A 24,089-nucleotide genomic window follows, 5' to 3' on the forward strand; every position below is an offset into this window, starting at 1 on the left:
GAGGAAAATGATAATTGCTTTTTGTTTTGTTTTGTTTTGCCATGCCCATGGCACATGGAAGTTCCTGGGCCAACGATACAACCCAAGCCACAGCAGTGGCCCTATCCTCTGGGATCCTTAACCCACTGTGCCGCAAGAGAACTTCCAACCTAGCTCTTAAAAGAAGGGTATGAGTTTGCCAGTTAAAAGAGGTGGGGGTGGGGATAGAGGGTAGCAAGAGCATGCCAGACAAGGGGGGAAGTACAGATATGGAGGCATGAGCAAGTATGGTACAGATATGGTGCCATGAGCAAGTCTGGTGTGTTCTGGAGTTGGAAACAAGATGGTGCAGGTGGAACATAGGTGGCAAAGGTGAAAGTGGGGGAAGATGAGATTCTCCAGGAAAGCAGGGAATAGATGATGAAAGGCCTTTGATATTACATTGAATTTTGACTTTATTGAGTAGCCACTGAAGGATTTTGTGTGATAATGAAATGATTTAATTTAGCATTATGTCCCTGGAAGGAAGGATAGAGTGTATATATAGATTTGAGGCTATTGGGAACAGATATGAAGAAACCAATTTAAAGACTAGAAATAGTGGGGGACCAAAGGAAGACCATGGTGGGGTGGAATAGAAGTGGAGCCAGGAGCTTTGGCTAGGTGATCAGAGGATAAAAGAAAGAGGTCCAGGATTATGCCTAGATTTCTCACTTGGCCCGTGAGGTGGACGATGATCATACTACAGAGATAGGAACTAGAGGAGGGGGAGGCTTGTGTGGAAACGAGGAAGTTTTGTACATATTGTAAATCTAGAACTTAGGGGACAATCAAGTGAACATCTTCAGTCAGGAACTGGGTATATAGAGGGAAGTGATCTGAGCCAAAGAACCAGTGAATATATATCAGACAGCTCAAGAAGAGCATAATAGGTAGGAAGAGTGCTGAGAATGGAGCTCAGAAGTGTGAGCATTAAAGTGTCAGGGACAAAAGGTCTTGAAGGGGGGATGAGTGAAACCCCAGAAGTCAAAATGAAGGGCAGAGTCAACAAAGTCAAATGCTTTAGAAGTTGTAACATGAAAACTGAAACGCTTTCAAGAAATTTGGTAACCGTGGGGGCTGGATGGCAGAGCCTGAGAATGAGTGAGAGATGAGTAAAGATTTTGAGTTTAGGAGTTCCCGTCGTGGCGCAGTGGTTGACGAATCCGACTAGGAACCATGAGGTTGCGGGTTCAATCCCTGGCCTCACTCAGTGGATTAAGGATCTGGCGTTGCCGTGAGCTGTGGTGTAGGTTGCAGACGCGGCTCAGATCCCGCGTTGCTGTGGCTCTGGCGTAGGCTGGTGGCTGTAGCTCCAATTGGACCCCTCACCTGGGAATCTCCATATGCTGAGGGAGCGGCTCAAGAAAAGGCAAAAAGAAAAAAAGAAAAAAAGATTTTGAGTTTAGAGACTATCTTTTTAAGACCATTGAATGTGGAGTGGAGAGAAGGTAGGACAAATAGTAGCTAGAGAAGAACAAAGAGAGATTGTTTCTATATATACCATATATATATATACATATATATATATTTAATGAGAGAACTTAGAGGGTTGCCTATAGTAGCAAAGACATTGAAGATATGGGAGAGCAGTTAATAAAGCAAGGATGGCTCACTTGCTTTAGTGAATGAGTATTTCTCCCTCTGAGAAGAAGGAAAAGAGTTAAGACTGGTGTGAATGCAGCTAAGTTGTAGGGAGAGGTGGAAATATAGGAATTCTCTGTACAGTAGAATGTCAGGTGACCTGATAAAATGACAGCTTATTCTCTAAGAAGATAAGGAAGAGCCCAAAGTTGTATGGGAAAGCAGTGCTGATAATGCTAAAATACAACGCTTTATCAATGATCAACAATATGTGTGTGTGCGCATATGTGTAAGGGTAGGACTTTTTTTGTTTTGGTTTTCAATTGCCTTAGTTTTGGTTTATTAATTTTTTTCAGCAATTTAAGTATAGCTTTCACTGAGCACAGAATATTTTTTTGACTGTTAGTGCTATGTATACTGCAACTTTAATAATGCAGTTTGTGTGTGAACATATCAGCCCAAATGACGATATAATTCATATCATGATTAAACTCTGAATTGTGTTTCTTTTGACTCCGGACAGGACTATCTTGAAACTAAAAGAATGACTTTCCCAAGATTTTATTTTCTTAGCAATGCCGAACTTCTTGATATTCTAGCTGATAGCCACAATCCTGAGTCTGTACAGGTAATATCATTATTCTCTGCTCAGCAATATTATTTCCCAACCAGGTTAGAATTTTATAATGTCATTGGCATTTGTGTCTGGTCTGCAGCCTCATCTTGGGAAATGTTTTGAAAATGTGAAACAGTTATTCATAGGGAAACAAGAAGTTGGCCCTCCTGCTGTGATAATGCTCATATCTGCTGAAGGAGAGACTCTCGTGCTGCCCAAGTATGATATCTATGTTATAAACTAAGCCTTTAGACTCTGTAAAACTTTGCTGTTTAAAACCTTTGCTTGAAAATTTCTGACATTTCATAGAAGTTTGCTAAGCAAACTATTTCTTCAAAGATAACTTGGTAGGGTTTTACATTTCCATCTCTATGTTTATTAATATATCCTGTAAGCCAACGCAAGGTTTCATTATGCAAACATAAATAGAAAGGAAATTTGCTATTTATTTAGGGTTGTTGACGCAATGCCCACTGACCTCTGGTGTCATCATGGAAGGCTCCCAGGCAATTGTAATAAGCTAGGTTCTTCCATTACACTGGTCCAATTTCCCACCACTTATCAGGCTCACTAGCCTTTAGCATGTGGCTCCTAATATGAGTTGATTAAAAAATGCTTTGCCCAGGCTTTCCCTTTTACAAAATCCCTCACGGGACACCGACCTAGGCTTGCTGTATAAAACATTCACTAAGGACTCTAAAAATGCTTTGTAGTATAATTTATCTATTTTGGAAATTCATATTTTACTGGATCCCCTTAACTTTGCAAATTCCTTGTTCTGATGTCAGAATTTTGTAAGTCTAGGTGATACCTGATAATGTTTTCTGCATACTTTTCTAATTTAAATCTAGAAAAACCAAAAGGTATTATTGAATTATATAGTCCTTTGGCCCATGAAATTATAATTGTAGAAAACGTAGCCTACAGACTTAGCAAAAGAGTGAAACCTAAGTAATAAAAATAATTCTTCATAATGTTATTTTTGAAAAAATTATAGGAGAATCCGTTTAAGAAGTGGTGTGGAACAGTGGCTGGTACATGTAGAGAAGAGCATGTTTGATGTGGTAAAAAAGTAAGTACAATTTTCAGATCCTAAATTTATATTTTATAAATATATTTAAGCTTGGTTAATTATCTACTAGTATAAGTGAGAAGCATCCGAAGAAATACATTGAGTAAAGTCTTTTATGAAATGGGTTTTGATAGAACGTGAGGGAACATGACTAAATGGAAAATAATCATTTTTACAGTGTAAATGTCAGTTTGAGAATGTACTCATGGACAACATTCAGTTTTTGTGTACTTTAAAATTCGTAAGTGTCTGGAAACTGGCCAGAACCAGAAGTGCTGTCCATTTCTGCCTGCTTTCAAAAGCCCCACTGCCCAGGAGGCTTCCAGGTGCAGCCTACTCCACTCCCTGGCATTTCTGTCCCACTTTGGCTTCCTGGTATTGTTTACTTGCTTTAGTTTTAATGTTCTCCTATTCTCTATTTTGATCTGTCATTGCTGTTTGTTTAGAATGAAGAAAGAGCCTCAGAATGTGAATAATTAAAACAAATTTGACTATACCAGCCTTCCGCATGTCTAATTATTTACTATTGTTTATAGAAAGGCTATTGGTCTTTAAGTTTTAGCATCTACATTTATTAATATTATTCCAAATACCAATACAAGGTCTCTGGATAGCAGAGCAGATTATTATTTACTTATAAAAATAACCATGGTGGCTTTCCCTTGTCCCAGTTCTTACCTTTGGGGTAATAAGAACCAAATATCATGTTACATGCGAGGGGGGTGAGGGTACTTCTGCAGGCAAAGAAACTCAAAAAATGCATCAGGGCATGGGATGCCATATGCAGCAACAGGGGTGGACCTAGAAATTATCATACTAAGTGAAGTAAGTCAGAGGAAGGCAGATATCATATGAGATCACTAAATGTAGAATCTAATAAAAACTGGTACAAAAGAACTTATAAAACAGAAACAAAATCAAAAGATTTTGTCACCAAATGTGTGGTTACCAAAGGGGGAAGATGGGGAGGGATGTAAATTAGGGGGTTGGGATTGACGTATACCCGCTACTATATAGAAAATAGGTAAGTAACAAGGACCTGCCGTTTAGTACAGGGTCATCTACGCAATACTGTGTCATAACCCGCATGGGGAAAGAATCTGAAAAGGAATGGAGATATGTGTATGTATACTTGATTTACTTTGTTGTACACCTAAAACTAACACAACTTTTTTTTTTTTTTGTCTTTAGGGCCACACCCGTGGCATATGGAGGTCCCCAGGCTAGGGGTCCAATTGTAGCTGTAGCTGCCGGCCTACATCACAGCCACAGCCACGCTGGATCCTTAACCCACTAAGTGAGGCCAGGGATCGAACCTGGCCTCATGGTGCCTAGTCAGATTCTTTTCTGCTGCACCCTGATGGAAACTCCTAACACAACTTTTTAAGTCAGTTATACTCCCACAGAATTTATTCTTAAAAATGCGTCTGGGCACTTGAGAGACAAGCAAATTTCCAGTCGTTGCTCTGGGATTTTTCTAGTTAAACAGTCTTGTTATTTGCTAATGATGATAGTCCTGTCTTTTTCTTGACAATTCTTTTAAAAATGTCATCTTTTCATGTTGTTTGGGTCAGTGTTGAAAAGTATTAATGATAGTGAGCATCCTTCTCTTGTTCCTAATTTTATTGGGAAAGCTTGTAATGTTTCACTGTTTATGATGCTTAGGTTTCTGGAACATATCCTATATAGAAGTCACAGTTTTAATCTTTTTGTATTTGCAAAATTTTTAATAAGAATATTTAATTACATCAAATGTTTTTATGAATCTACTGAGAACCTCACATCTTTGCCTTTAATTTATGGATGTCATGAATTACAAACATTTCTTTATGTTGAACTTTCCTTGATTTTCTTATTCACTGATTGGCCCTTTATTTCCTAAGAAAACTACACTAAACATTTGGTACTTTTTTTGTGGATTCATCAATTTCTTTTTAATTTTCAACATCTATCATGTAGTTTGATGTTATGTTGTTATACATAAAACTTCAGTAGACTGTACCTTTAGTCAATGTATCAGTATTTATACCAGTTGATATTTTTTGCCTAAATGCTATTTTATTTAATACTAATAACTTGGCATCTTGATCTCGGGGGGCCATGAGTGCCATGGCTTTCAGTGGCATCCTAGATCCTTGACTGGGGATGGAACCCAAACTGCAGCAGTGAAAGCACTGAGTCCTAACCACTGGACCACAAGGGCCAGCCGGCTCCATGAAGGACCTAGGTCCTTGTCCTCTTTGAAGAAATAATTCAGCAGAGAGACGAAGGTAGTGAAGCAGGTAAAGCATTATTAAAGCAGAGTATGTGTGAAAAGGACACATGGGTGAGCTAAGAGAGAGAGTTGCCCTCTTGGGGTGGTTTAAAGTGCTTACATGGGGGCAGTTTTCTGGGTTCCCTCTGTCTAATCATCTTGCTCGTTGCTTATATCTGTTCTCGGGGTGTTCCCTGATGTGCATGCACATCTTTTAGTCAAGATGGATTCCAGCACTAGGGTCTCTGGGAAGTTGGCAGGACATATTATAGACTGGCACCCCCTTCATTCCCTGATCCCTTAGGATCTTTCCTGCACACATGTGGTCTGGAAGGTCTCCTTGATTCTTTGGGGAAAAAAAAAAAAATGTGGTCATTTTAGCTTTTTACTCCAGCGAATCTCAGCTTCTCTCTGCTCCTGCCTTTATCTTTTCTTGAAATGTCAGGAGACAGCATGCAACTACTCAGCCTGGGACTCAACTACCCGCCTACCTCAATATCTATCTCTGTGATCCCAAACATGTGTATCACAGTGGTATTTTTAAATTTTTGTGTCATGTAAATATTTCTTGAATCGAGTGGATTTTAATTCTTCCTTTTGTTTTCCTTTTTATCAATATCAAAGTGCTTGTTGTCAGTGCTGATTAGTCTGTATGCCCAGAAGATCCATTTTCTGCCCTATTTTGTATTGTGTCCACTTGGGATGCTCACATCCATGGAGTGAATAACCTGGATTCCTGTGCCCTCTAGCTTTCAGTGGGGACAGCAAATGTGAGGCTCCCTGTCTATCTCACTACAGTTTTGGCAGAATCTATGTTCCTTTATCTAAAGCTATACCTTTTGACAGGTGGTCCTTCTCCAAAGAGTCCAACCTTCACAGGTTCCAGTAATACTGCTCCTCTTACTACTTCAGGTCTTCAGTGGTCACGGCTGCCCCCAGGTGCTAGACCTTGGTGCTTTACCAGCCCTGTTGATTCCCTTAACCCTGCCCTCTTCTTTGCAAAAAATCCCTTCATTAAACTCTCTGCAAGTAACCCTTTGAATGTGCAGTTTCCTACTGATGCTGATATACTGCCTTTCAAAATATATTCTGATTACCATCACATTTGGACTCATGCCTGCCATCCTGTTGTTTTCTAATTGACCAGGCTTTTGGTTTCAGGGTTTTTTTTTTCCACTTACTATTGCTAGATTGAGTTTCTTCATCTCTCTTGGTATAGCTGTGCCAATGTTACAAACACTTTCTTTTTTCTAGTGAATGCTCCTAAGATTTTAATACATGTAGTGAACACATTCTTATCAGAGCCTGTAATAAATATCTCCAGTTTGTCCCCAATGAGTCACTTCACAATTCCTTCTCCTCACCTTCTCCATGTTGTAATCATTTAGGATTTTATTCCAAGTCCTGTTATTTCTCTATTAATGGATCAGTAATTATCCCAGCTTAGTAAGTTTTTTGGTTTGTTTTGTTTTCATTCATTGCTGTTTTATACATCTCATTTTAAATTTTGTTCTCATTTTGCTGTATGTATTTCCAATTAATTTTTTCAGAAAGCATCTCTGCCACTTTGGCTGAGACTAGAATTAATTGTAAGTTCAAATTCAGTTTGTTGAATTCTTATTTCCCAAAATATCATTAAAACAATCTGTTGCTAAGACAAAACTCAATTTACTGAGAAAGAAAAACACTATTCAGACCATTAAAGAGTGCCTCAGAGGAGGAATGATAAAATGGGAATATTTGTTGAGATTTTGAAGTCTGGTTTATGGCAGTTCTTTTATTGGGAGGGGACTGATAAAATTGGAATATTTATTGAGATTTCAAAGTCTGGTTTAGGGAAGTTCTTTTATTGGGAGAATTAGGTAAAGATCAAGATGTAACAGTTTAAGACTACTGGACACAGCAAAGAAGAGTTTTCCCATTTATGCTGGGATTTGGGAGAAAAACAATCATTTTTATTTTCACACTTGACCATTCCACAATTCAGTTAAAATGGTAAGGTTATTATGTTAATAACCCATTATTAAATTTTCAAAAGTATTTTCTTTTACTTAGCAGTCTTTTTGGCTTTGGATTACATACTTGCAACATTCTGTTTAGAGATATTATTTTTATTTCATCATATGTAACGAATTTGGCAGTATTTTATCTTACTGGAAAATTTCAAAAGTCAAGAGTCCTAAATCATGAATTTCACTTGGCTGATTGTCAGACACCATTAGTTATAAGATGCATTCTGATTTCAGAGAAGTTAAAATTGATGAGGTAAAACTATTTCATAGCTTTCTTCTCTATTCTTCATTAACACTGCTTCCTCAGTTTAGTTTATTGGTAAGGATTTGTGCTTTTTTTCCTTCATGTTAATTTTCTTAAAATGTTTGGTCATTCTTGGCTATCCGTTCACATTTGCACTGGCAAATCCTTCTCCTATAAACAAATAGTTTCTAACTATATGTTCAAAGGATCATACACCATGATCAAATGGGATTTATCCCAGTGATGCAAGGATTCTTCAGTATCTGCAAATCAGTTAGTGTGATAAATCACATCAACAATAGACACAGAATAGGCCTTTGACAGAAAGTGGGCATAGAGGGAAGCTACCTCAACATAATAAAAGCTATATATGACAGATCCACAGCTAACATCATACTCAATAGTGAAAAGCTGAAAGAATTCCCACTAAGATCAGGAACAAGACAAGGATGTCCACTTTGACCACTGTTATTCAACATAATTTTGGAAGTCCTAGCCATGGCAATCAAGAAAAAGAAATAAAATTAATCCAAATTGAAAAAGTAGAAGTAAAACTGTCACTATTTGCAGATGACATGATAGTATACCTAGAAAATCCTAAAGGCAGTACCAGGAAATTGTTAGGAGCTCATCAATGAATTGGGTAAAGTTGCAGGATACAAAATTAATACACAGAAATCAATTACATTTCTACATACCAACAATGAAGATCAGAAAGAGAAATTCAGGAAACCATCCAATTTATCATAACATCAAAAAGAATAAAATGCCTAGGAATAAACCTACCTAAAGTAACAAAGACCTGTACTCTGAAAACTAAGATGCTGTTGAAAGAAATCAAAGATGACACAAACAGATGGAAATACATACTATGCTCTTGGATTGGGAGAATCAATATTGTCAACATGAGTGTAATACCCAAGGGAATCTACAGATTCAATGCAATCCCTATCAAATTACCAAGGACATGCTTCACAGGACTATCAAAGAGTATTTTAAAATTTGCATGGAAACACAAAAGAGACTTCATAGCCAAAGTAATATTGAAAAAGAAAAATGGATCTGGAAGAATCAGGCTCCCTGTCTTCAGACTACACTACAAAGCTACAGTAATCAAAACAGTATGGTCTTGGTGGAAAAATAGGAAAATAGATCTATAGAATAAGATAGAAAGTCCAGAAATGAAGCCATGCACCTATGGTCAACTAGTCTGCAACAAAGGAGGAAAGAATATACCCTGGAAAAAAGCTGCTTCAGTAAGTGGTGCTGGTTAAAACTGGATAGCTACATGTAAAAAATGAAATGTGAACATTCTCTAACACCATACACAAAAATAAACTCAAAGTGGGTTAAAGACCTAAATGTCAGGCCAGATGCTATAAAACTAGAGGAAAACATAGGCAGGGCTCTCTTTGACACAAATCACACAACCATAACGGAAAACAGTGTGGAAGTTCCTCAGAAAACTAAATGTCGAACTACCATGTGATCCAGCAATCCCACTCTGGGCATATATCTGGACAAAACTACAATTCAAAAATATGCATGCACCCATATGTTCATAGAAGACATGGAAGCACCTTAAATGTTCATTGACAGATGATTAAGAAGATGTGGTACAATGATATACAATGGACTACTACTTGGCCATAAGAAAGAACAAAATAATGCCATTTACAGCAACCTGGATGCAACTGGGGATTCTCTTACTAAGTGAAGTAAGTCAGAAAGAGAAAGACAAATACCATATGATATTACTTATTTGCAAATCTAAAGTATGGCACACATGAACCTATTAAAAAACAGAAACAGACCCACAGACATAGAGGACAGACTTGTGGTTGCCAAGGGGGAAAGGGGAGGGAGTGGGATGGATGGGGAGTTTGGGGTTGGTGGATGCCAACTATTACATTTAGAATGGATAAGCAATGAAGTCCTACTTTAAAGCACAGGGTATCGTACCCAGTCTCTTGGGATAGAACATGATGGAAGATAATTTGAGAAAAAGATTGCATATATATGTATAACTGGGTCGCTATGCTGTATAGCAGAAAGTGACACAGCACTGTAAATCAACTATACTTTAACTTAAAAATTAACACATTGCTCCCTGATACGATGCAATGTCAAAATGCAAAAAATAAATTCAAATACATTTGATTGATAAGTTTTAAAATGAAGTCATTTAAATATTAGAAGAAAATAAATGAAATTTAGAGTTGATAATTTCTAAGGCATGATAGCAAAGATAAAATGAGAAGCAAAAGATTAAACAATATGACTATACAGAAACAAATCTGTGCAAAAAAAAAAAATGGACTGCCATAACAATATTAAAACAAACTGTTGGTAAATGTTACCTTTGGTCTTGAATAAAACTGGGGAGATTTTTTTCATAAATCCTGTTTTCTCCTTTACTTTTAAAATCTGAATTATAATTACTTTTTAAATTTAAATCCAGGCCTTTACTGTTAAAATTCACCTGGTCATTTAAGCCCTATACTCAATTTTGTATAAATTTCAAATACTGACTTTGTCATTGAAAATGTTAGACTTTCAAAGCTAATATATATCATCTCCTAGTTTAATGTAGCTTTACCATCTCAGAACCTCAGTGGTCTCATTGGAAAAGTACAGATGATGGTAAAGAGGAATTTAATAACATGACTTAAAGCTCTATTATCTCTATCTGGATATATATAAATTGGAACAGAAAAATCAGAGATCCTAAAGGAAAATTCCCTGTAATCTTATCATGTGTCATGCTTAGTCATTAAATGGCCACATCAAAGATGAGATATAAATATTATAAATAATTTTTTTGTTTGTAGATTTGTAAATCAAGGAGTTGAAGACTGGTACTATCAAAAATTTTCCCTCTGGGTAGTATCTCATCCAGGACAAGTGGTACTCACTGTGGTAAGTTAATCCCACTTTGATATATAAGTATTTAAGTTGTGACTAAATGCTAAGAAAGCAAAGATTTAGAAATAAACCACTATAAAGCATACTGATATATGAAGCTTACTTTGAACTGCAACAAAAAATAAGATGAACAGATAGATGGATAGATAGACTGCTGTGTGATAAAGTAAATATTACCAAATGTTCATTGGAGAATATAGGTGGTAGGTATGTGGTTATTCATTTTATAATTCCTTCAAGTTGTCCATGGTTTAAACATTTTCTTTTTCGTATTTTTTTTGTGTGGGGGGGGGGCCACACCCATGGCGTATGGAGGTTCTCAGGCTAGGGATCCAACTGGAGCTGTAGCTGATGGCCTACCGCACAGACGCAGCAATGCTGGATCCTTAACCCATTGAGCAAGGTCAGGGATCGAACCTGTGTCCTCATGGGTACTAGTCAAGTTCATTAATGGCTGAGCCATGATGAGAACTCCAAAATTTTCATAATAAAATGTTTAATGAAAATAAACCGTAAATTATTTTCTTCGGGAATATCACTGTATTACATTGTATTGTTTTCTACTGCTGTTATCAAAAAGTTGCTACAAATTGCTTAAAAGAACACAAATCTATTACCTTAAAGTTTCCTAAGTTAGAAGACCAACACAGGTCTCACTGGACAAAATTCACAGTGTCAATAGGGCTGTATTCCTTTTTGGAGACTCTAAGGGAGAATCCATTTCCTTGTCTTTTCCCAGCTTCTGGAATTCTTTGGTTTATAGCCCCTTCCTTCATCTTCAAAGCTAACAGATTGCCTGTGCTACAAAGTTGCGAGCATCTTTGACCATTCTTCTGTAGTCTCATCTCCCTTTGTTCAGAAGCAGAAAAAGTTCTCCAGTTTCAAGGATGCATGTGATTACACTGGGCCTTCTCAGAAAATCCAGAACCTCTGCCTCTCAGTCTTAATATAATCAACCTTTTCCTATGTAAGGTGACATAGTCACAAATTCTGGGGACTAGCACATGGATAGAAAGAAAAGAAAGAAGGAAAACTGTGAGAGTTTATAATAGAAGCTAAGGGAGGAAAGAGGGACTTTTTTCTTTGATTTTTCTCTAGAAAAAGTGAGTGGTCATCATCTTTAAATGCTCTGGAGAGGTCTGAGATCTCCATGTCTGTCAATTGTGAGGGTCACCACGTGCCTTGGAGACAGTAGTTGTTCCGGAATAATGAAGGTAGAAGCCATATTGCCATGAGTTACCATTATCAAGTAGTTTTAAAGCATGCTTGACTTCATAGTTCTCTATTAAATTTTTTTTTAAATCTCATCATTTTACTTTATCTTGACCTACCTCAATTTTTAAGTCTTTGTTAAGACTTCATCAACTTGGGCTTGTAGACACATACTATGATTGTCAGATCTCTTTGGTCCCCTTTGTAATACTCTCAGATCCTAAGCTGAGGAATTCTTTAAGCTTGCTTATGATGACAACAAAATTATAACAAATCACATTGCACATTTCTGTGGTTTACGTAGTATTTAAATAATCAAATCTACTCTACTAAGAAGTCTTTCCCAAATCTCTGGTCTTCCAAACATGCCTAACAATTAGAAGCAGTCTAGATTCTCTTTGCAGAAATACTTTATGATAGACTTCAGTCATTGAGCATACATTTGTTTTCTCACGTCTGCCCTACCTACTGCTAATTCCCATCCCAGCATGCAATTTACAGCTTCCCTTCCTCTTGTACTTCTGCATATGTAACATGACTAGGAGCTGTCTCTGGATGCTTATGGGGATAGTGAGATGTCCATATGCGTTAGCCATTAAGAGAGTTTCTATATGGATTTAACTAAGCTAGAGTAATTGCTCACTCCCCTCTATTTATCTCAATAAATAAACAAAAATCTGGTTCACAGTCTACCTCACAAGATCCAAGATCCTCCCTCAGCCTACACGAGGCAGCCTAGGAAGGAGACTCACCCCATTAGATGCTCTCACCTCAGGCTGTGAATCTTGAATAAATATCTCAAGGATGGCAGTACAGTGGCTTTTGACCAGACTCTTCTGTGGCATGACCTTGACCATGGTTCCTGATGCCTGGCCCAGTTTCTCGCTCCTGCCCACTCCAGTCCTCAGCTCTAACGTCCTCAGCTGCTGATCTGCTCTTGTGGGTCTATAACATCCTCTAGGAAAGTCAGAGTTAGTTTCTGGGGCATGCAGCCAAAAACACTGACCGATACTCAAGTTTCCCATCCGGTACCCTCTTATCTTGCTTCGGAAAAAAAAAAATGTCACCACCCTACATATTATCTCTGTGCTAATTAGTCCCCTATTTATATCTTCATAGCTCTAGTGACATGCTTCTTAGGTGCTTCAAGTGCAGTATAATCCCCAAATGAATTTATTGTGTCCCCCTTCAGTGTTTTTCCTTCAGGAGGTAGTATCGTGGTGACTGCATCACAGTCTACCTAATTACAGGGCAGGAACCTATGAGCCTCCTGACGTATCCCCCTCCATTAAGTGCCAGGTCAATCTGACACTAATCCAGGAGCCTTCTTAAAATGGCTCTGGTATGTATGGGAAGAGTGTCAAAAGATGGATCAAATAATCGAAGTTATATTTAAGTTTTTATAAATCATGTTTACAAATTTAACATATTCTAGGTACAGTATTTCTAAGTCCACCTGAGGAAACAGCACCAATTTCATCTTGGAAATTATAATACCTTTATTCCTGTCTCCAGGTCATTACTTATCCTAAGTGATGATGGATTAAGAGTACAAGATTTAGAAAGTATAAACGTTGGTGATAAATATGCTTCCATTTATTGGAGAGTAAGCCTCCCACAAAGCATTAATCAAAATTGAACCTCTGACTCTCAAATACCTACAGATGTGTCAGCTTTCTCTTTTACACACGTACAAATACAAACATACACATTCCACCTATACCTCATGCAAATATCTGTTTTGATTTATAAAATTTATGCTTCAAATGTTATTTTTATATTTTCTTTAGAGCCAGATCATGTTTTACAATGATTGTATCAAAAGTTTTGTGAGTTCTCATGCAGAAGAAGAGGTGGAAAAAGTCCATGCAGGTATAATACATCATCTAGAAGAGGTTGCAGAGCTGGTAGTGCTGGATTCTAGTAACACTCGAACAAAAGCTGTACTAGGGGCATTACTTACCCTTTATGTTCACTGCAGAGATATAGTGAGAGATTTACTACTAAAAAGTATTTTCAATGCAGAGGATTTTGAGTGGACAAGGTAGGTAGATCTAAATTGCAACTCTATGTAAAATAACTTCTCACATGTCTCTAGCTAAATTAATTCTCTACCTCAAACTTTGTCAAATCTGAGTTTTAAATTTGCTGAGATTTACAGAAATTCTAAGAAAACTTTACTGATTTGAGGATCATATTTCTGTGCTTTTTTCTTTCTCTTTTCCACTGTCCTTCATTTTAAATTCTTTTGTCTCCCTGAACTGATTAAGAGGTGCAAACTACTAGGTGTAAAACAGTAAGTTTAAAAAATGTAATATACAGCACAGGGAACATAGCCAATATTTTATAACTTTGTATGTAGTATATTACGTACAATTATCAAGTTAAAATGTTCTATACCTGAAATTAACAAAGTTAACAATACTTCAATTTTAAAAAATTCATTTCCTTCAACAATTGCTTCTCTTGCATGGTTGTTTATAATTTTTTAATTTTTATTTTTAATTTAAATTTTATTTTAATATTCACTCATTTTTATATTTCCTTATAATCTGCCTAGTTCTAGAAATGATTTTAAAGGGTTTATAAGGATGTACAAAATACTGCATGACAGTATAAATGGAAAGTAGAATGAGAGAAGTAAGGCAAACGAAAGTGAAAACTGGTGCCTAATAATTATGTTACATGGTAAAGGTGTTAGCTAACAATACTATGGCAATGACATTGCAGTATATAAATGTATCAAATCAACACATTGTACACCCACCTTGAACTTACATGATGTCAATTATATCTCAAAAAGAAAATAAATTAAAAATACATATTTTAAATATGGGCTCTAAGAGTGCTAAGAAAAAAAGACCTTTGGTAATTCTAAGATGATGTTGTGCCTGCCTCCATGTATGATTCAAAATCAAAAAGAACAAGTATTAGGAGTTCCCGTCGTGGCGCAGTGGTTAACGAATCCGACTAGGAACCATGAGGTTGAGGGTTCGGTCCCTGCCCTTGCTCAGTGGGTTAACGATCCGGCGTTGCCGTGAGCTGTGGTGTAGGTTGCAGACGTGGCTCGGATCCCGCGTTGCTGTGGCTCTGGCGTAGGCCAGTGGCTACAGCTCTGATTGGCCCCCTAGCCTGGGAATCTCCATATGCCGTGGAAGCGGCCCAAAGAAATTGCAAAAAAAAAGACAAAATAAATAAATATCCTGTGAACAGTAAAGCGGCCCAAAGAAATAGCAAAAAAAAAAAAAAAAAAAAGAACAAGTATTAAAAATGTGTAGGGATGATTTTTCCATGATGATTCTTTGATGTTTTATTAAAATATCAAATGGAAAATTCTTTCCAAAAGCATTATTTGGTATTTCTCCTTTGAATTAAGTCAGCACTGATGGGAACATCAAAGAGTGTCAAGAAGGCGTACCAGGGTACCCGGGTCCCGCCCATGACAGCAACGTAGGAGGCTCCTGAACTCACCCGTTCCCACAGATACACCAAATCCACAGCTACACACAGAAAAATTCATTCTGGAAAAAAACCAAGAAACTAACTGAGCAACTTCTAACACTGGTAAAATGAGATAAAAACCACATCAATACAAGCAGGAAAGGCTGGGACACACTCTCACTGTACTCTTGATCCCCAGCACAGTGATACATAGTCATGAGGAAACACAGCTCCCAGCTTCTACCTGAAGCGCAGTAGGTTTGGATCCAGCATTCAGCACCCCAGCTTTTAAGACATTCACCCGAAGGATAGGCCCTCAAAACAGCTAACTCTGAAAGTCAACTGGGCTTGCGTCCACCAGACTCACCAGACTCTAGCAGACAAAGAGAGAGATCTGAAGGAGTTAGCAAGGACCAGCAGTGGCTATTCCACCAAGCTCACTGCTGAGGGAGTGAAAAGAAATGCCCATCTTCCAGTCCCTTCCTGAAAGAAGTCTATTTGCGTCATCTTAAAAGCTACACTCTGAGGGTGAAGATTCTAATTTAACACACATCTAAAGGCTGATGGCAGTCCTCTCCAGAGACTGCGAAGGCCACCAGGAGGCACCATCTCCATGCTGTTCCTCTGTCCATTGAGCAGCATACTGTAGGGGGGAAAAAAAAGCAGTTCCTAACTGCTTATCCTACTAGTGCTCAGCAAAGATGCAACAGACACAAAAATACATCTCAGTCTTTCCCTAAAAGAGGCCTATTAAAAGCTACTTCCTGAGGATCTAGCTTTCAGTCAGCCTACATCTAGGTGCTGACTAAAATGCTCCCCTTTAGGAGAGCCATGTCTTGGCACACCCCCAACTCCTGGGAGACACTAAGAACAAAGATAGTGGCTTTGATAGTTGACATGTTTTGAGAGATGACCAAGAGCTAGGACTGGCCAAATGCTACCTTTTTTTCCCTACACAAGAACACTCAGTCAAGACAGGGAGAGGTGGTGACTTTACCTAAGGAGCAGAAACCAACACAGGGAGTGAAGGTAAATGAAAAAACAGAGGAATATGTTCCAAACAAAAGAACAAGATAAAACAAAGAAATGTATCTTAAAGAAACAGATTATAAGCAATGTACCTGATAAATATTTCCAAATATTGGATATAAAAATGCTCACTGAGGTCAGAACAATGCATGAACAAAATGAGCATTTCAACAAAGAAAAAATATCAGGCAGAATTTATAGAGCTAAAAATACAATAACTAAACTGAAAATTCAATAGAAGGGGTCAGACCAAATGAAGTAGAGAAATAATCAGCAAACCTGAAACAGAGCAGTAAGTTCAATCAGAGGAACAGGAAGAAACAAGAATAGAAAAGGTGAAGATAGCTCAAGGGACTTAGAGGAAACTATCAAGTGGACAGATATTTGCATTATAGGGGTCCCAGAAGAGAAAGGGAAAGAAAGTTTATTCAAAGAAATACTGGCTGAAAACTTCACTAGCCTGGAGGGGAAAAAAAAAAGAGAGAGATCCAGATTTAAGAAGCCCAGAGAATTCCAAAAAAAAAAAGATGAATATAAAGAATATACATCGACACATTATATTTAAATTGTCAAAAGATAAGGACAAGGAGAGAATCTTAAAAGCAGTAAGGTAAAAAATATAAGGGAATGCCCATAAGACTATAAGCAGATTTTTCAGCAGCAACTTTGTGGGCTACTAGGGAGCGGCATGATATATACAAAGTGCTGAAAGAATAAACTGACAGCCATGCTATTCTCTGTGGCAAAGTCGTCCTTCAGAATTGAAGGAAAGATAGAGTTTTCTTCCCAAGCAAAAATTAAAGGAGTGTATTACCACTAGAATAGCTTTGTAAGAAATGTTAAAGGACTGTCTTCAAGCTAAGATGAAAGGATGCTAATTAGTAACAAAACATGAGTATAAATCTCCCTGATAAATATATAACCAAATGTGGAATTCTCTAATGTTGCATGTAGTACGTAAATCACTTATAAAAATAGTATGAAGGTTAAAAGACAAAAGTGGTAAACATAAAAAAATATATTAACTTGTTAATAGATACACAAAATAAAAAAATGTAAGTTGTGTCATCAGATACACAATGTGGAAGGGAGGGTAAAAATATAAACTTTAGTGTGCATTTGAATTTAAGTTGTTAGCTTAAAATAGACTGTTTTAAATATAAGATGTTTTACATAAACCACTTATATATATATTATATAAGCCACTTATATATGTATATATATAACTTATAATAGATACCAAAAAAAGATGAGAAAGGAATTTAAGCATACCATTATAAAAAAAAAATCATTAAACCACAAAGGAAGAGACAGCAAAGAGAAGAGAACAATAAATTACAAAATAGACCCAAAAAATGAACAAAATGACAATAGTTAGTCCATACCTATCAATAATTACTTTAAATAAATGAACTAAATAAATTCTCTAACCTAAAGACACAGAGGTAGCTTAGTAAATGAAAAAATGAGACCCAACTATATGCTGCCTATATGTGACTCATTTCAACTTTAAGGACACATAGTGAAAACAAAAGAATAGAAAAACTATGTTCCATACAAATTGAAACCAAAAGAAAGCTGGGGTACTTATGTCAGACAAAACACACTTTAAGACAAAGACTCTCATAAGAGAAAAAGAAGATTACTATATAATTATAAAGGGGTCAATACAACAAGGGAATATAATGCTTGTAAATATGCATCCAACATATGAATATCTAAATATATAATGTAAAAACATACCTGAAGGCAGAAAATAGACATCAATACAAAAATTGTAGTAAATGTCAATACCTCACCTTCAACAATATGTAGATCATCTAGACAGAAAATTACTAACGAAACAGTGGACTTAAACTGCATATTAGACAAGGTAGATTTAGCATACATTTACAGAACATTCCACCCCACAGCAACAGAATATATACATTCTTCTCAAGTGCATGTGAAACATCCTTTGGGATAGATATATGTTAAGTCACAAAACAAGTCTTAATAAATTCAAAAAGACTAAAATTATGTCAAACATCTTTTCTAACTACAGTGGTATGACACTAGAGATTAATAACACTAAGAAAACTGGAAAATTTACAGATATGTGGAGATTAAACGGTAGGTCAAAGAATTCAAAATTTAAAAATACCTTAAGACAATGAAAATGAAAATATAACATACCAAAATTTGTGGTATGCAGCAAAAGCAATTCTAAGAGGGAAGGTCATACCAATAAATGCCTACCTCAGGGAACAAGAAAAATTTCTTACTTCAAATAAACAACCTAACTTTATACTTTGAGGAAGTAGAAAATGAAGAACAAAGCCCACAGTTAGTAGTAGGAAGGAAATAACAAAAATCAGGGCAGAGCTAAATGAAATAGAGACTAAAAAGACAATAGAGAAGATTAATAAAAATAAGAGCTGAAAATATTATTAATGAAAATAATATCTTTGAAAAGATAAAATTGACAAATTTTTGCCTAGATTAAACCAGGAAAAAAAAAAGAACTCAAAATCAGAAATGAAAAAGAAGACACCACAAATTTTATCACAGAAATACAAAGGCTCGTAAGAGACTACTCTGAGCAATTTTATACCAGCAAATTGGCAACCTAAAAAGGAAATGGATGAATTCCTGGTAATAAAGAAGCTACCACACTATTTGCAGGTGACATGATATTATACATAAAAATCTCTAAAGATTCTACCAAAACACCATTAGTACTAATAAAAGATAGCAGGATGCAAAACCAATATACATTTCTACACCTTTACATTGAACTCTCACAAATAGAAATTAAGAAAACAAACCCATTTACAATTGCTTCAAAAAGAATAAAATACTGGGAGTTCCCATTGTGGTTCAGCAGGTTAAGAACTTGACATAGAGTCCATGAGGATGTGGGTTCAATCCCTCACCTCGCTTGGTGACTTAAGGATCCAGCATTGCTGCAAGTTGCAGTGTAGGTCACAGATGTGGTTCAGATCCAGCATTGCTTTGGCTGTGGCATAGGCCAGCAGCTGTAGCTCCATTTCGACCCCTAGCCTGGGGTCTTCCATATGAAGCAGGTGTGGCCATAAAGGGGGAAAAAAAAAGAATAAAATACTTTGGAATAAATTTAAGCCGGGAAGTAAAATATTTGTATACTGAAGACTAAGAAATTTAAAACACAACTAAGTGGAAAGATATTCTGTACTCAAGTGCTGAAATAATTAATACTGTTAAAATGTCCTTACCACCCAAACTGATCTATAGATTCAGTGTAATTCCTATGAAAATTCCAATGGTGTTTTTCACAGAAATAGACAAGCAATCATAGTATATAAATGGAACTACAAAAGGCCCTGGATAGCCAAAACAGTCTTGAGAAAAAAGAACAAAGCTGGAGGGAGTTCCCTGGTGGCCTAACAGTTGGGGATTGGTATTGTTACTGCTGTGGCTCAGGTTTGACCCCTGGCCCAAGAGCTTCCACATGCCATGAGCACAGCCAAAAAAGAAAGGAAGGAAAAAAAAAAAGTTGGAGCATGTTTTCTGATTTCAAACTATGTTACAAAGCTGTAGTGATCCAAACACTATGAAACTGGAAATAAAAGAGAAACGCAGATAAATGGAAGGTAATAGAGAGCCTAGAAATAAGCCCACCACATACATGGACAATTAATCTGTAATAAAAGAGCCAAGAATGTACAATGAGGCAAGAATAGTCTCTTCAGTAAATCATGTTGGGAAAACTGGATAGCCTTATGCAAAGAATGCTGGTGGAACTCAAAATGGATTAAAGACTTGAATGTAAGATTTGAAACCATAAAACTCTTCGAAAAACGTAGTAAGCTACTTGACATTGGTCTTGGCAATAATTTTCACATTTCACACCAAAAGTAATGGGGAACAAAAGCAAAAATAACAAGTGGGCCTAGATCACACTAAAAATCTGCAGAGCAAAGAAAACCATCAATGCAATAAAAAGGCAACCTACTGAATGGAAGAAAATATCTGCAAACTGCAAATATAATAGTAGGTTAATATCTGAAGTAGATAAAGAACTCATACAACTCAATAGCAAAACGAAGAAAGTGTGACTTAAAAATGGACAGAGAATCTGCATAGACATTTTTCCAAAGAAGACGTGCAAATGGCTACAAGGTACATGAAAAGTTATCAGCATCACTAATTATCAGGGAAATGTAAATGAAAACCACAATAAGGTTCAGTCTCACACCTGTTAGAATTATGAGCATCAAAGAAATAAAAGATAACAAGTGTTGGTTCAGATATAGAGAAATGGGAACCCTTGTGCCCTTCTAGTGGGAATGTAAATTGTTCAGCTACTGTGGAAAATGTATGGAGGTTCCTGGTTAAATAAAAAATAGACCTACTATACAACAGAGCAACTCCACTTCTGAGCATCTATCCTAAGGAAACAAATCACCCTCTCAAAAAGCTGTCATAGCATTATTTACAATAGCTAAGACATCTGTCCAACTGATGAATAGATAAAATGTAGTTCATGTATAGAGTGGACTATCATTCAGCCATAAAAAAGGAAATCCTGCATTTCTACAGCATGGATGGACTTTGATGGCATTATGCTAAATAAGTCAGAGAAACACAAATGCTGTATTACCTCAGTTATAGATAAGTCTAACAAAAACAAGAACTCATAGAAACAGAGAACAGATTGGGGGTTGCCAGAGGTGGGTGTTGGGTGGTGCAGGTGACTGGTGAAGGTGGTCCAAGGTGCAAACTTCCAGTTAATTAGATAAATAATTTCTGGGGGTAGAATGTATAACATGATGACTCTGTTGTATATTTCAACAATGCCAAGAGAGTAGACCTTAAAAGATCTCATCACAAGAAAAAAAATAACTATGTAAGATAATGGATAGTAACTAAACTTACTTTGTAGTCATTTTGCAATATGTACATATATCAAATCATTATGTCAAACATCTTAAAAATAATACAATGTTATATGTTAATAATGTATCAGTAAAACTAGGAAGCTACAAATGGGTCACAAATTTAAATCATAGCCTTGTGGATGAGAAAGTTTATGATTAGCTTTACAATTCACAGTGTTAACATAAATACAATCAATTTCACCCAAGTACAATTTTTTTGATACTTAGAATAGCATTTCTCTCAAGTATCCTCCTAGAAAGGATCATGGTTATAATGAGTAATGTCTTAAATCACATTCTCATGGAAACCATAAAGACCATAAGGGTGATTTTTAAGAATAAATCCTCCATTTATGCTGACCATCATATCAAAGAAGCATAATGCAGCAAGGCCATGTTCCTCATAGGGAAGAATGCTTATGTTTTTGATCTTTCAAGTTCCAATATTTCACGTGTAATATAGCAATTGATGAATTACCCTTCACTCTTTTCATTTGATTTTAATGTTTTGATTTCAGAGTTTTTTAATCAGTAGTCCAGTTTTAGTCTTAATAGGTTTCTACATGTGAAAAAAATTAAAAATACTTTTGCCCAAATAATAGAAGCATTTAAAATATTCTTTTCAGACATCTGCAGTATAAATGGAATGAAAAACAAAAGTTGTGCTATGTCTCTCAAGGAGATGCCAGCTTTACTTATGGCTACGAGTACTTGGGCTGTACCCCAAGACTGGTTATTACGCCTCTCACTGACAGATGCTGGCTCACTCTCACTGGAGCACTACAGTTGAATCTAGGAGGCTGCCCTGCTGGTCCAGCTGGTACAGGAAAAACTGAGAGTGTCAAAGATCTAGCAAAGGTAAGTGGTTTCTTTCCTTTCTTTTTTTCTTCTTCTTTTTTGCTCTTTTAGGGCCACATGTGTGGCATGTGGAAGTTCCCGGACTAGGACTCGAATCTGAGATGCAGCTGCTGGGCTCCACCGCAGCCACAGCAACGCAGGATCTGAACCGTGTCTGCGACCTGCGCCACAGCTCACAGCAGCGCGGGATCCTTAACCCACTGAGTGAGGCCAGGGGTTGCACCTGTGTCCTCATGGATACTAGGCGAGTTCGTTTCCGCTGAGCCATGACGGGGACTCCCCAAAATAAGTGGTTTCTATATCTAGAATGAAAACACCTTTCTTCTTTTATTTTTAAGTTGACACCACTCCTGTTGTTAAGATGTTTAAAACAACGCATTCATTAATTTATACAAATCATCAATTACTTTTGAATGCTTATTGTGTGCTGGGACTTGGAATCTCTGTAAGTCAGCATACACTTTGTGTTTACTCAAAATATCACTGTAGTAACCAACTGGCATGTGAATGGTAGTTTTGTCCCCTTTCCCTTTCCTACAGGCGTGATTCATTTATTTCGAACCCTATACACAGACTTTTGCCTAGTCTTTGTGACTAATAGCAGTGTGTGTGTGTATGTATATGTGTGTGAGAGAGAAGCAACCGATTAAAGCAAAGTGTATAGCTTTTAGCATCACTGAAGTGTTTTTTCTTAGTTTATTTGTTGATGTATTTAAAAATATGACCTTAACATCCCCAGTATTAATCAACTAAACTATAAAAGTATATGTGCATTTATACTGTATTGAGTTCTGTGATTTTCTAAATTTGGTATGTGATTCACCTTTATATTGCGAAAGTTTTCTTAAAAGAATAAAGACTTTTTTTACTCTGGAAGTTTTACATTAGCATTTTGTGTCATAATTCAAGAAATATATTAAAATATTATTTTTGTTTCCCAGTCCTTAGGCAAACATTGTGTAGTCTTCAACTGTTTTGAAGATTTGGATTATAAGGTAATGTTTATTTATTTATACTCAGGAAAAAATATTGTATGCATAAAAGAAACAATTCATTGTTAAAACAGTAAAAATACTTATCTTAGACATTAAGTATTAATAGAACTATAAATGCTATTCTTTTAAACTAACTTAGAATGTTCTTAGAGAAACAGAATGTAATTGAAACGTAAAATATTACATAGTTTGCTTTCATTCAACTGAACTAGTTTTTAAAATTTTTTAATAGGTGAAGTGAGTATTTAAAATTTTTTATTATAGTTAATTTACAATGTTCTGCCAATTTCTGCTGTAATGCAAAGTGACCCAGTTTTATATATATGTACATATATATATACACACACACACGCATATATATATATACCCTTTTTCTCATATTATCTTCCATCATGTGAACTACTTTTTATTTATTTATTTTTTTGTCTTTTTGCCTTTTCTAGGGCCACTCCCACAGCATATGGAGGTTCCCAGGCTGGGGGTCAAATCGGAGCTATAGCCACCGGCCTACGCCAGAGCCACAGCAACGTGGGATCTGAGCCGCATCTGCGACCTACACCACAGCTCATGGCAACGCTGGATCATTAACCCACTGAGCAAGGCCAGGGATCGAACCCACAATCTCGTGGTTCCTAGCCGGATTCGTTAACCACTGTGCCACAACAGGAACTCCGTGAACTACTTTTTAAGACAGAGATTTTCAACAATGGAATCTTTCCAAACAAAATTGATATGGAACATGAATATATAAAAACTTAAGAGTAGTGCTTCACTAATATAAATTTATGAATTCTAAACCTATAACATTTCTTTATTGAAAAGGTAATAAGAACAATGAGGCTATTATGATTTACATAAAAATTTAAGTCAGTTTGTATAGATGATTACAATTTTAATGTCAGCCTTGTTTGGGTTACACATTATCTAAGAC

General features: G+C 36.5%; 1 protein-coding gene across 1 annotated transcript in view; it reads left to right on the plus strand.

Annotated features, from left to right (window-relative positions):
• The window catches only part of DNAH14 (dynein axonemal heavy chain 14), a 319,091-nt gene that overhangs the window by 124,354 nt on the left and 170,648 nt on the right, over positions 1-24,089 (plus strand). Inside the window, 7 exon segments of the mRNA XM_047754627.1 lie at positions 2,126-2,230; positions 2,319-2,437; positions 3,216-3,290; positions 10,632-10,719; positions 13,728-13,981; positions 21,932-22,163; positions 23,105-23,158. Of these exon segments, the coding sequence (XP_047610583.1) occupies positions 2,126-2,230; positions 2,319-2,437; positions 3,216-3,290; positions 10,632-10,719; positions 13,728-13,981; positions 21,932-22,163; positions 23,105-23,158 (927 nt within the window).

The sequence above is a fragment of the Phacochoerus africanus genome, chromosome 12, assembly GCF_016906955.1.
Source record: "Phacochoerus africanus isolate WHEZ1 chromosome 12, ROS_Pafr_v1, whole genome shotgun sequence".
NCBI classification, from domain to species: domain Eukaryota; kingdom Metazoa; phylum Chordata; class Mammalia; order Artiodactyla; family Suidae; genus Phacochoerus; species Phacochoerus africanus.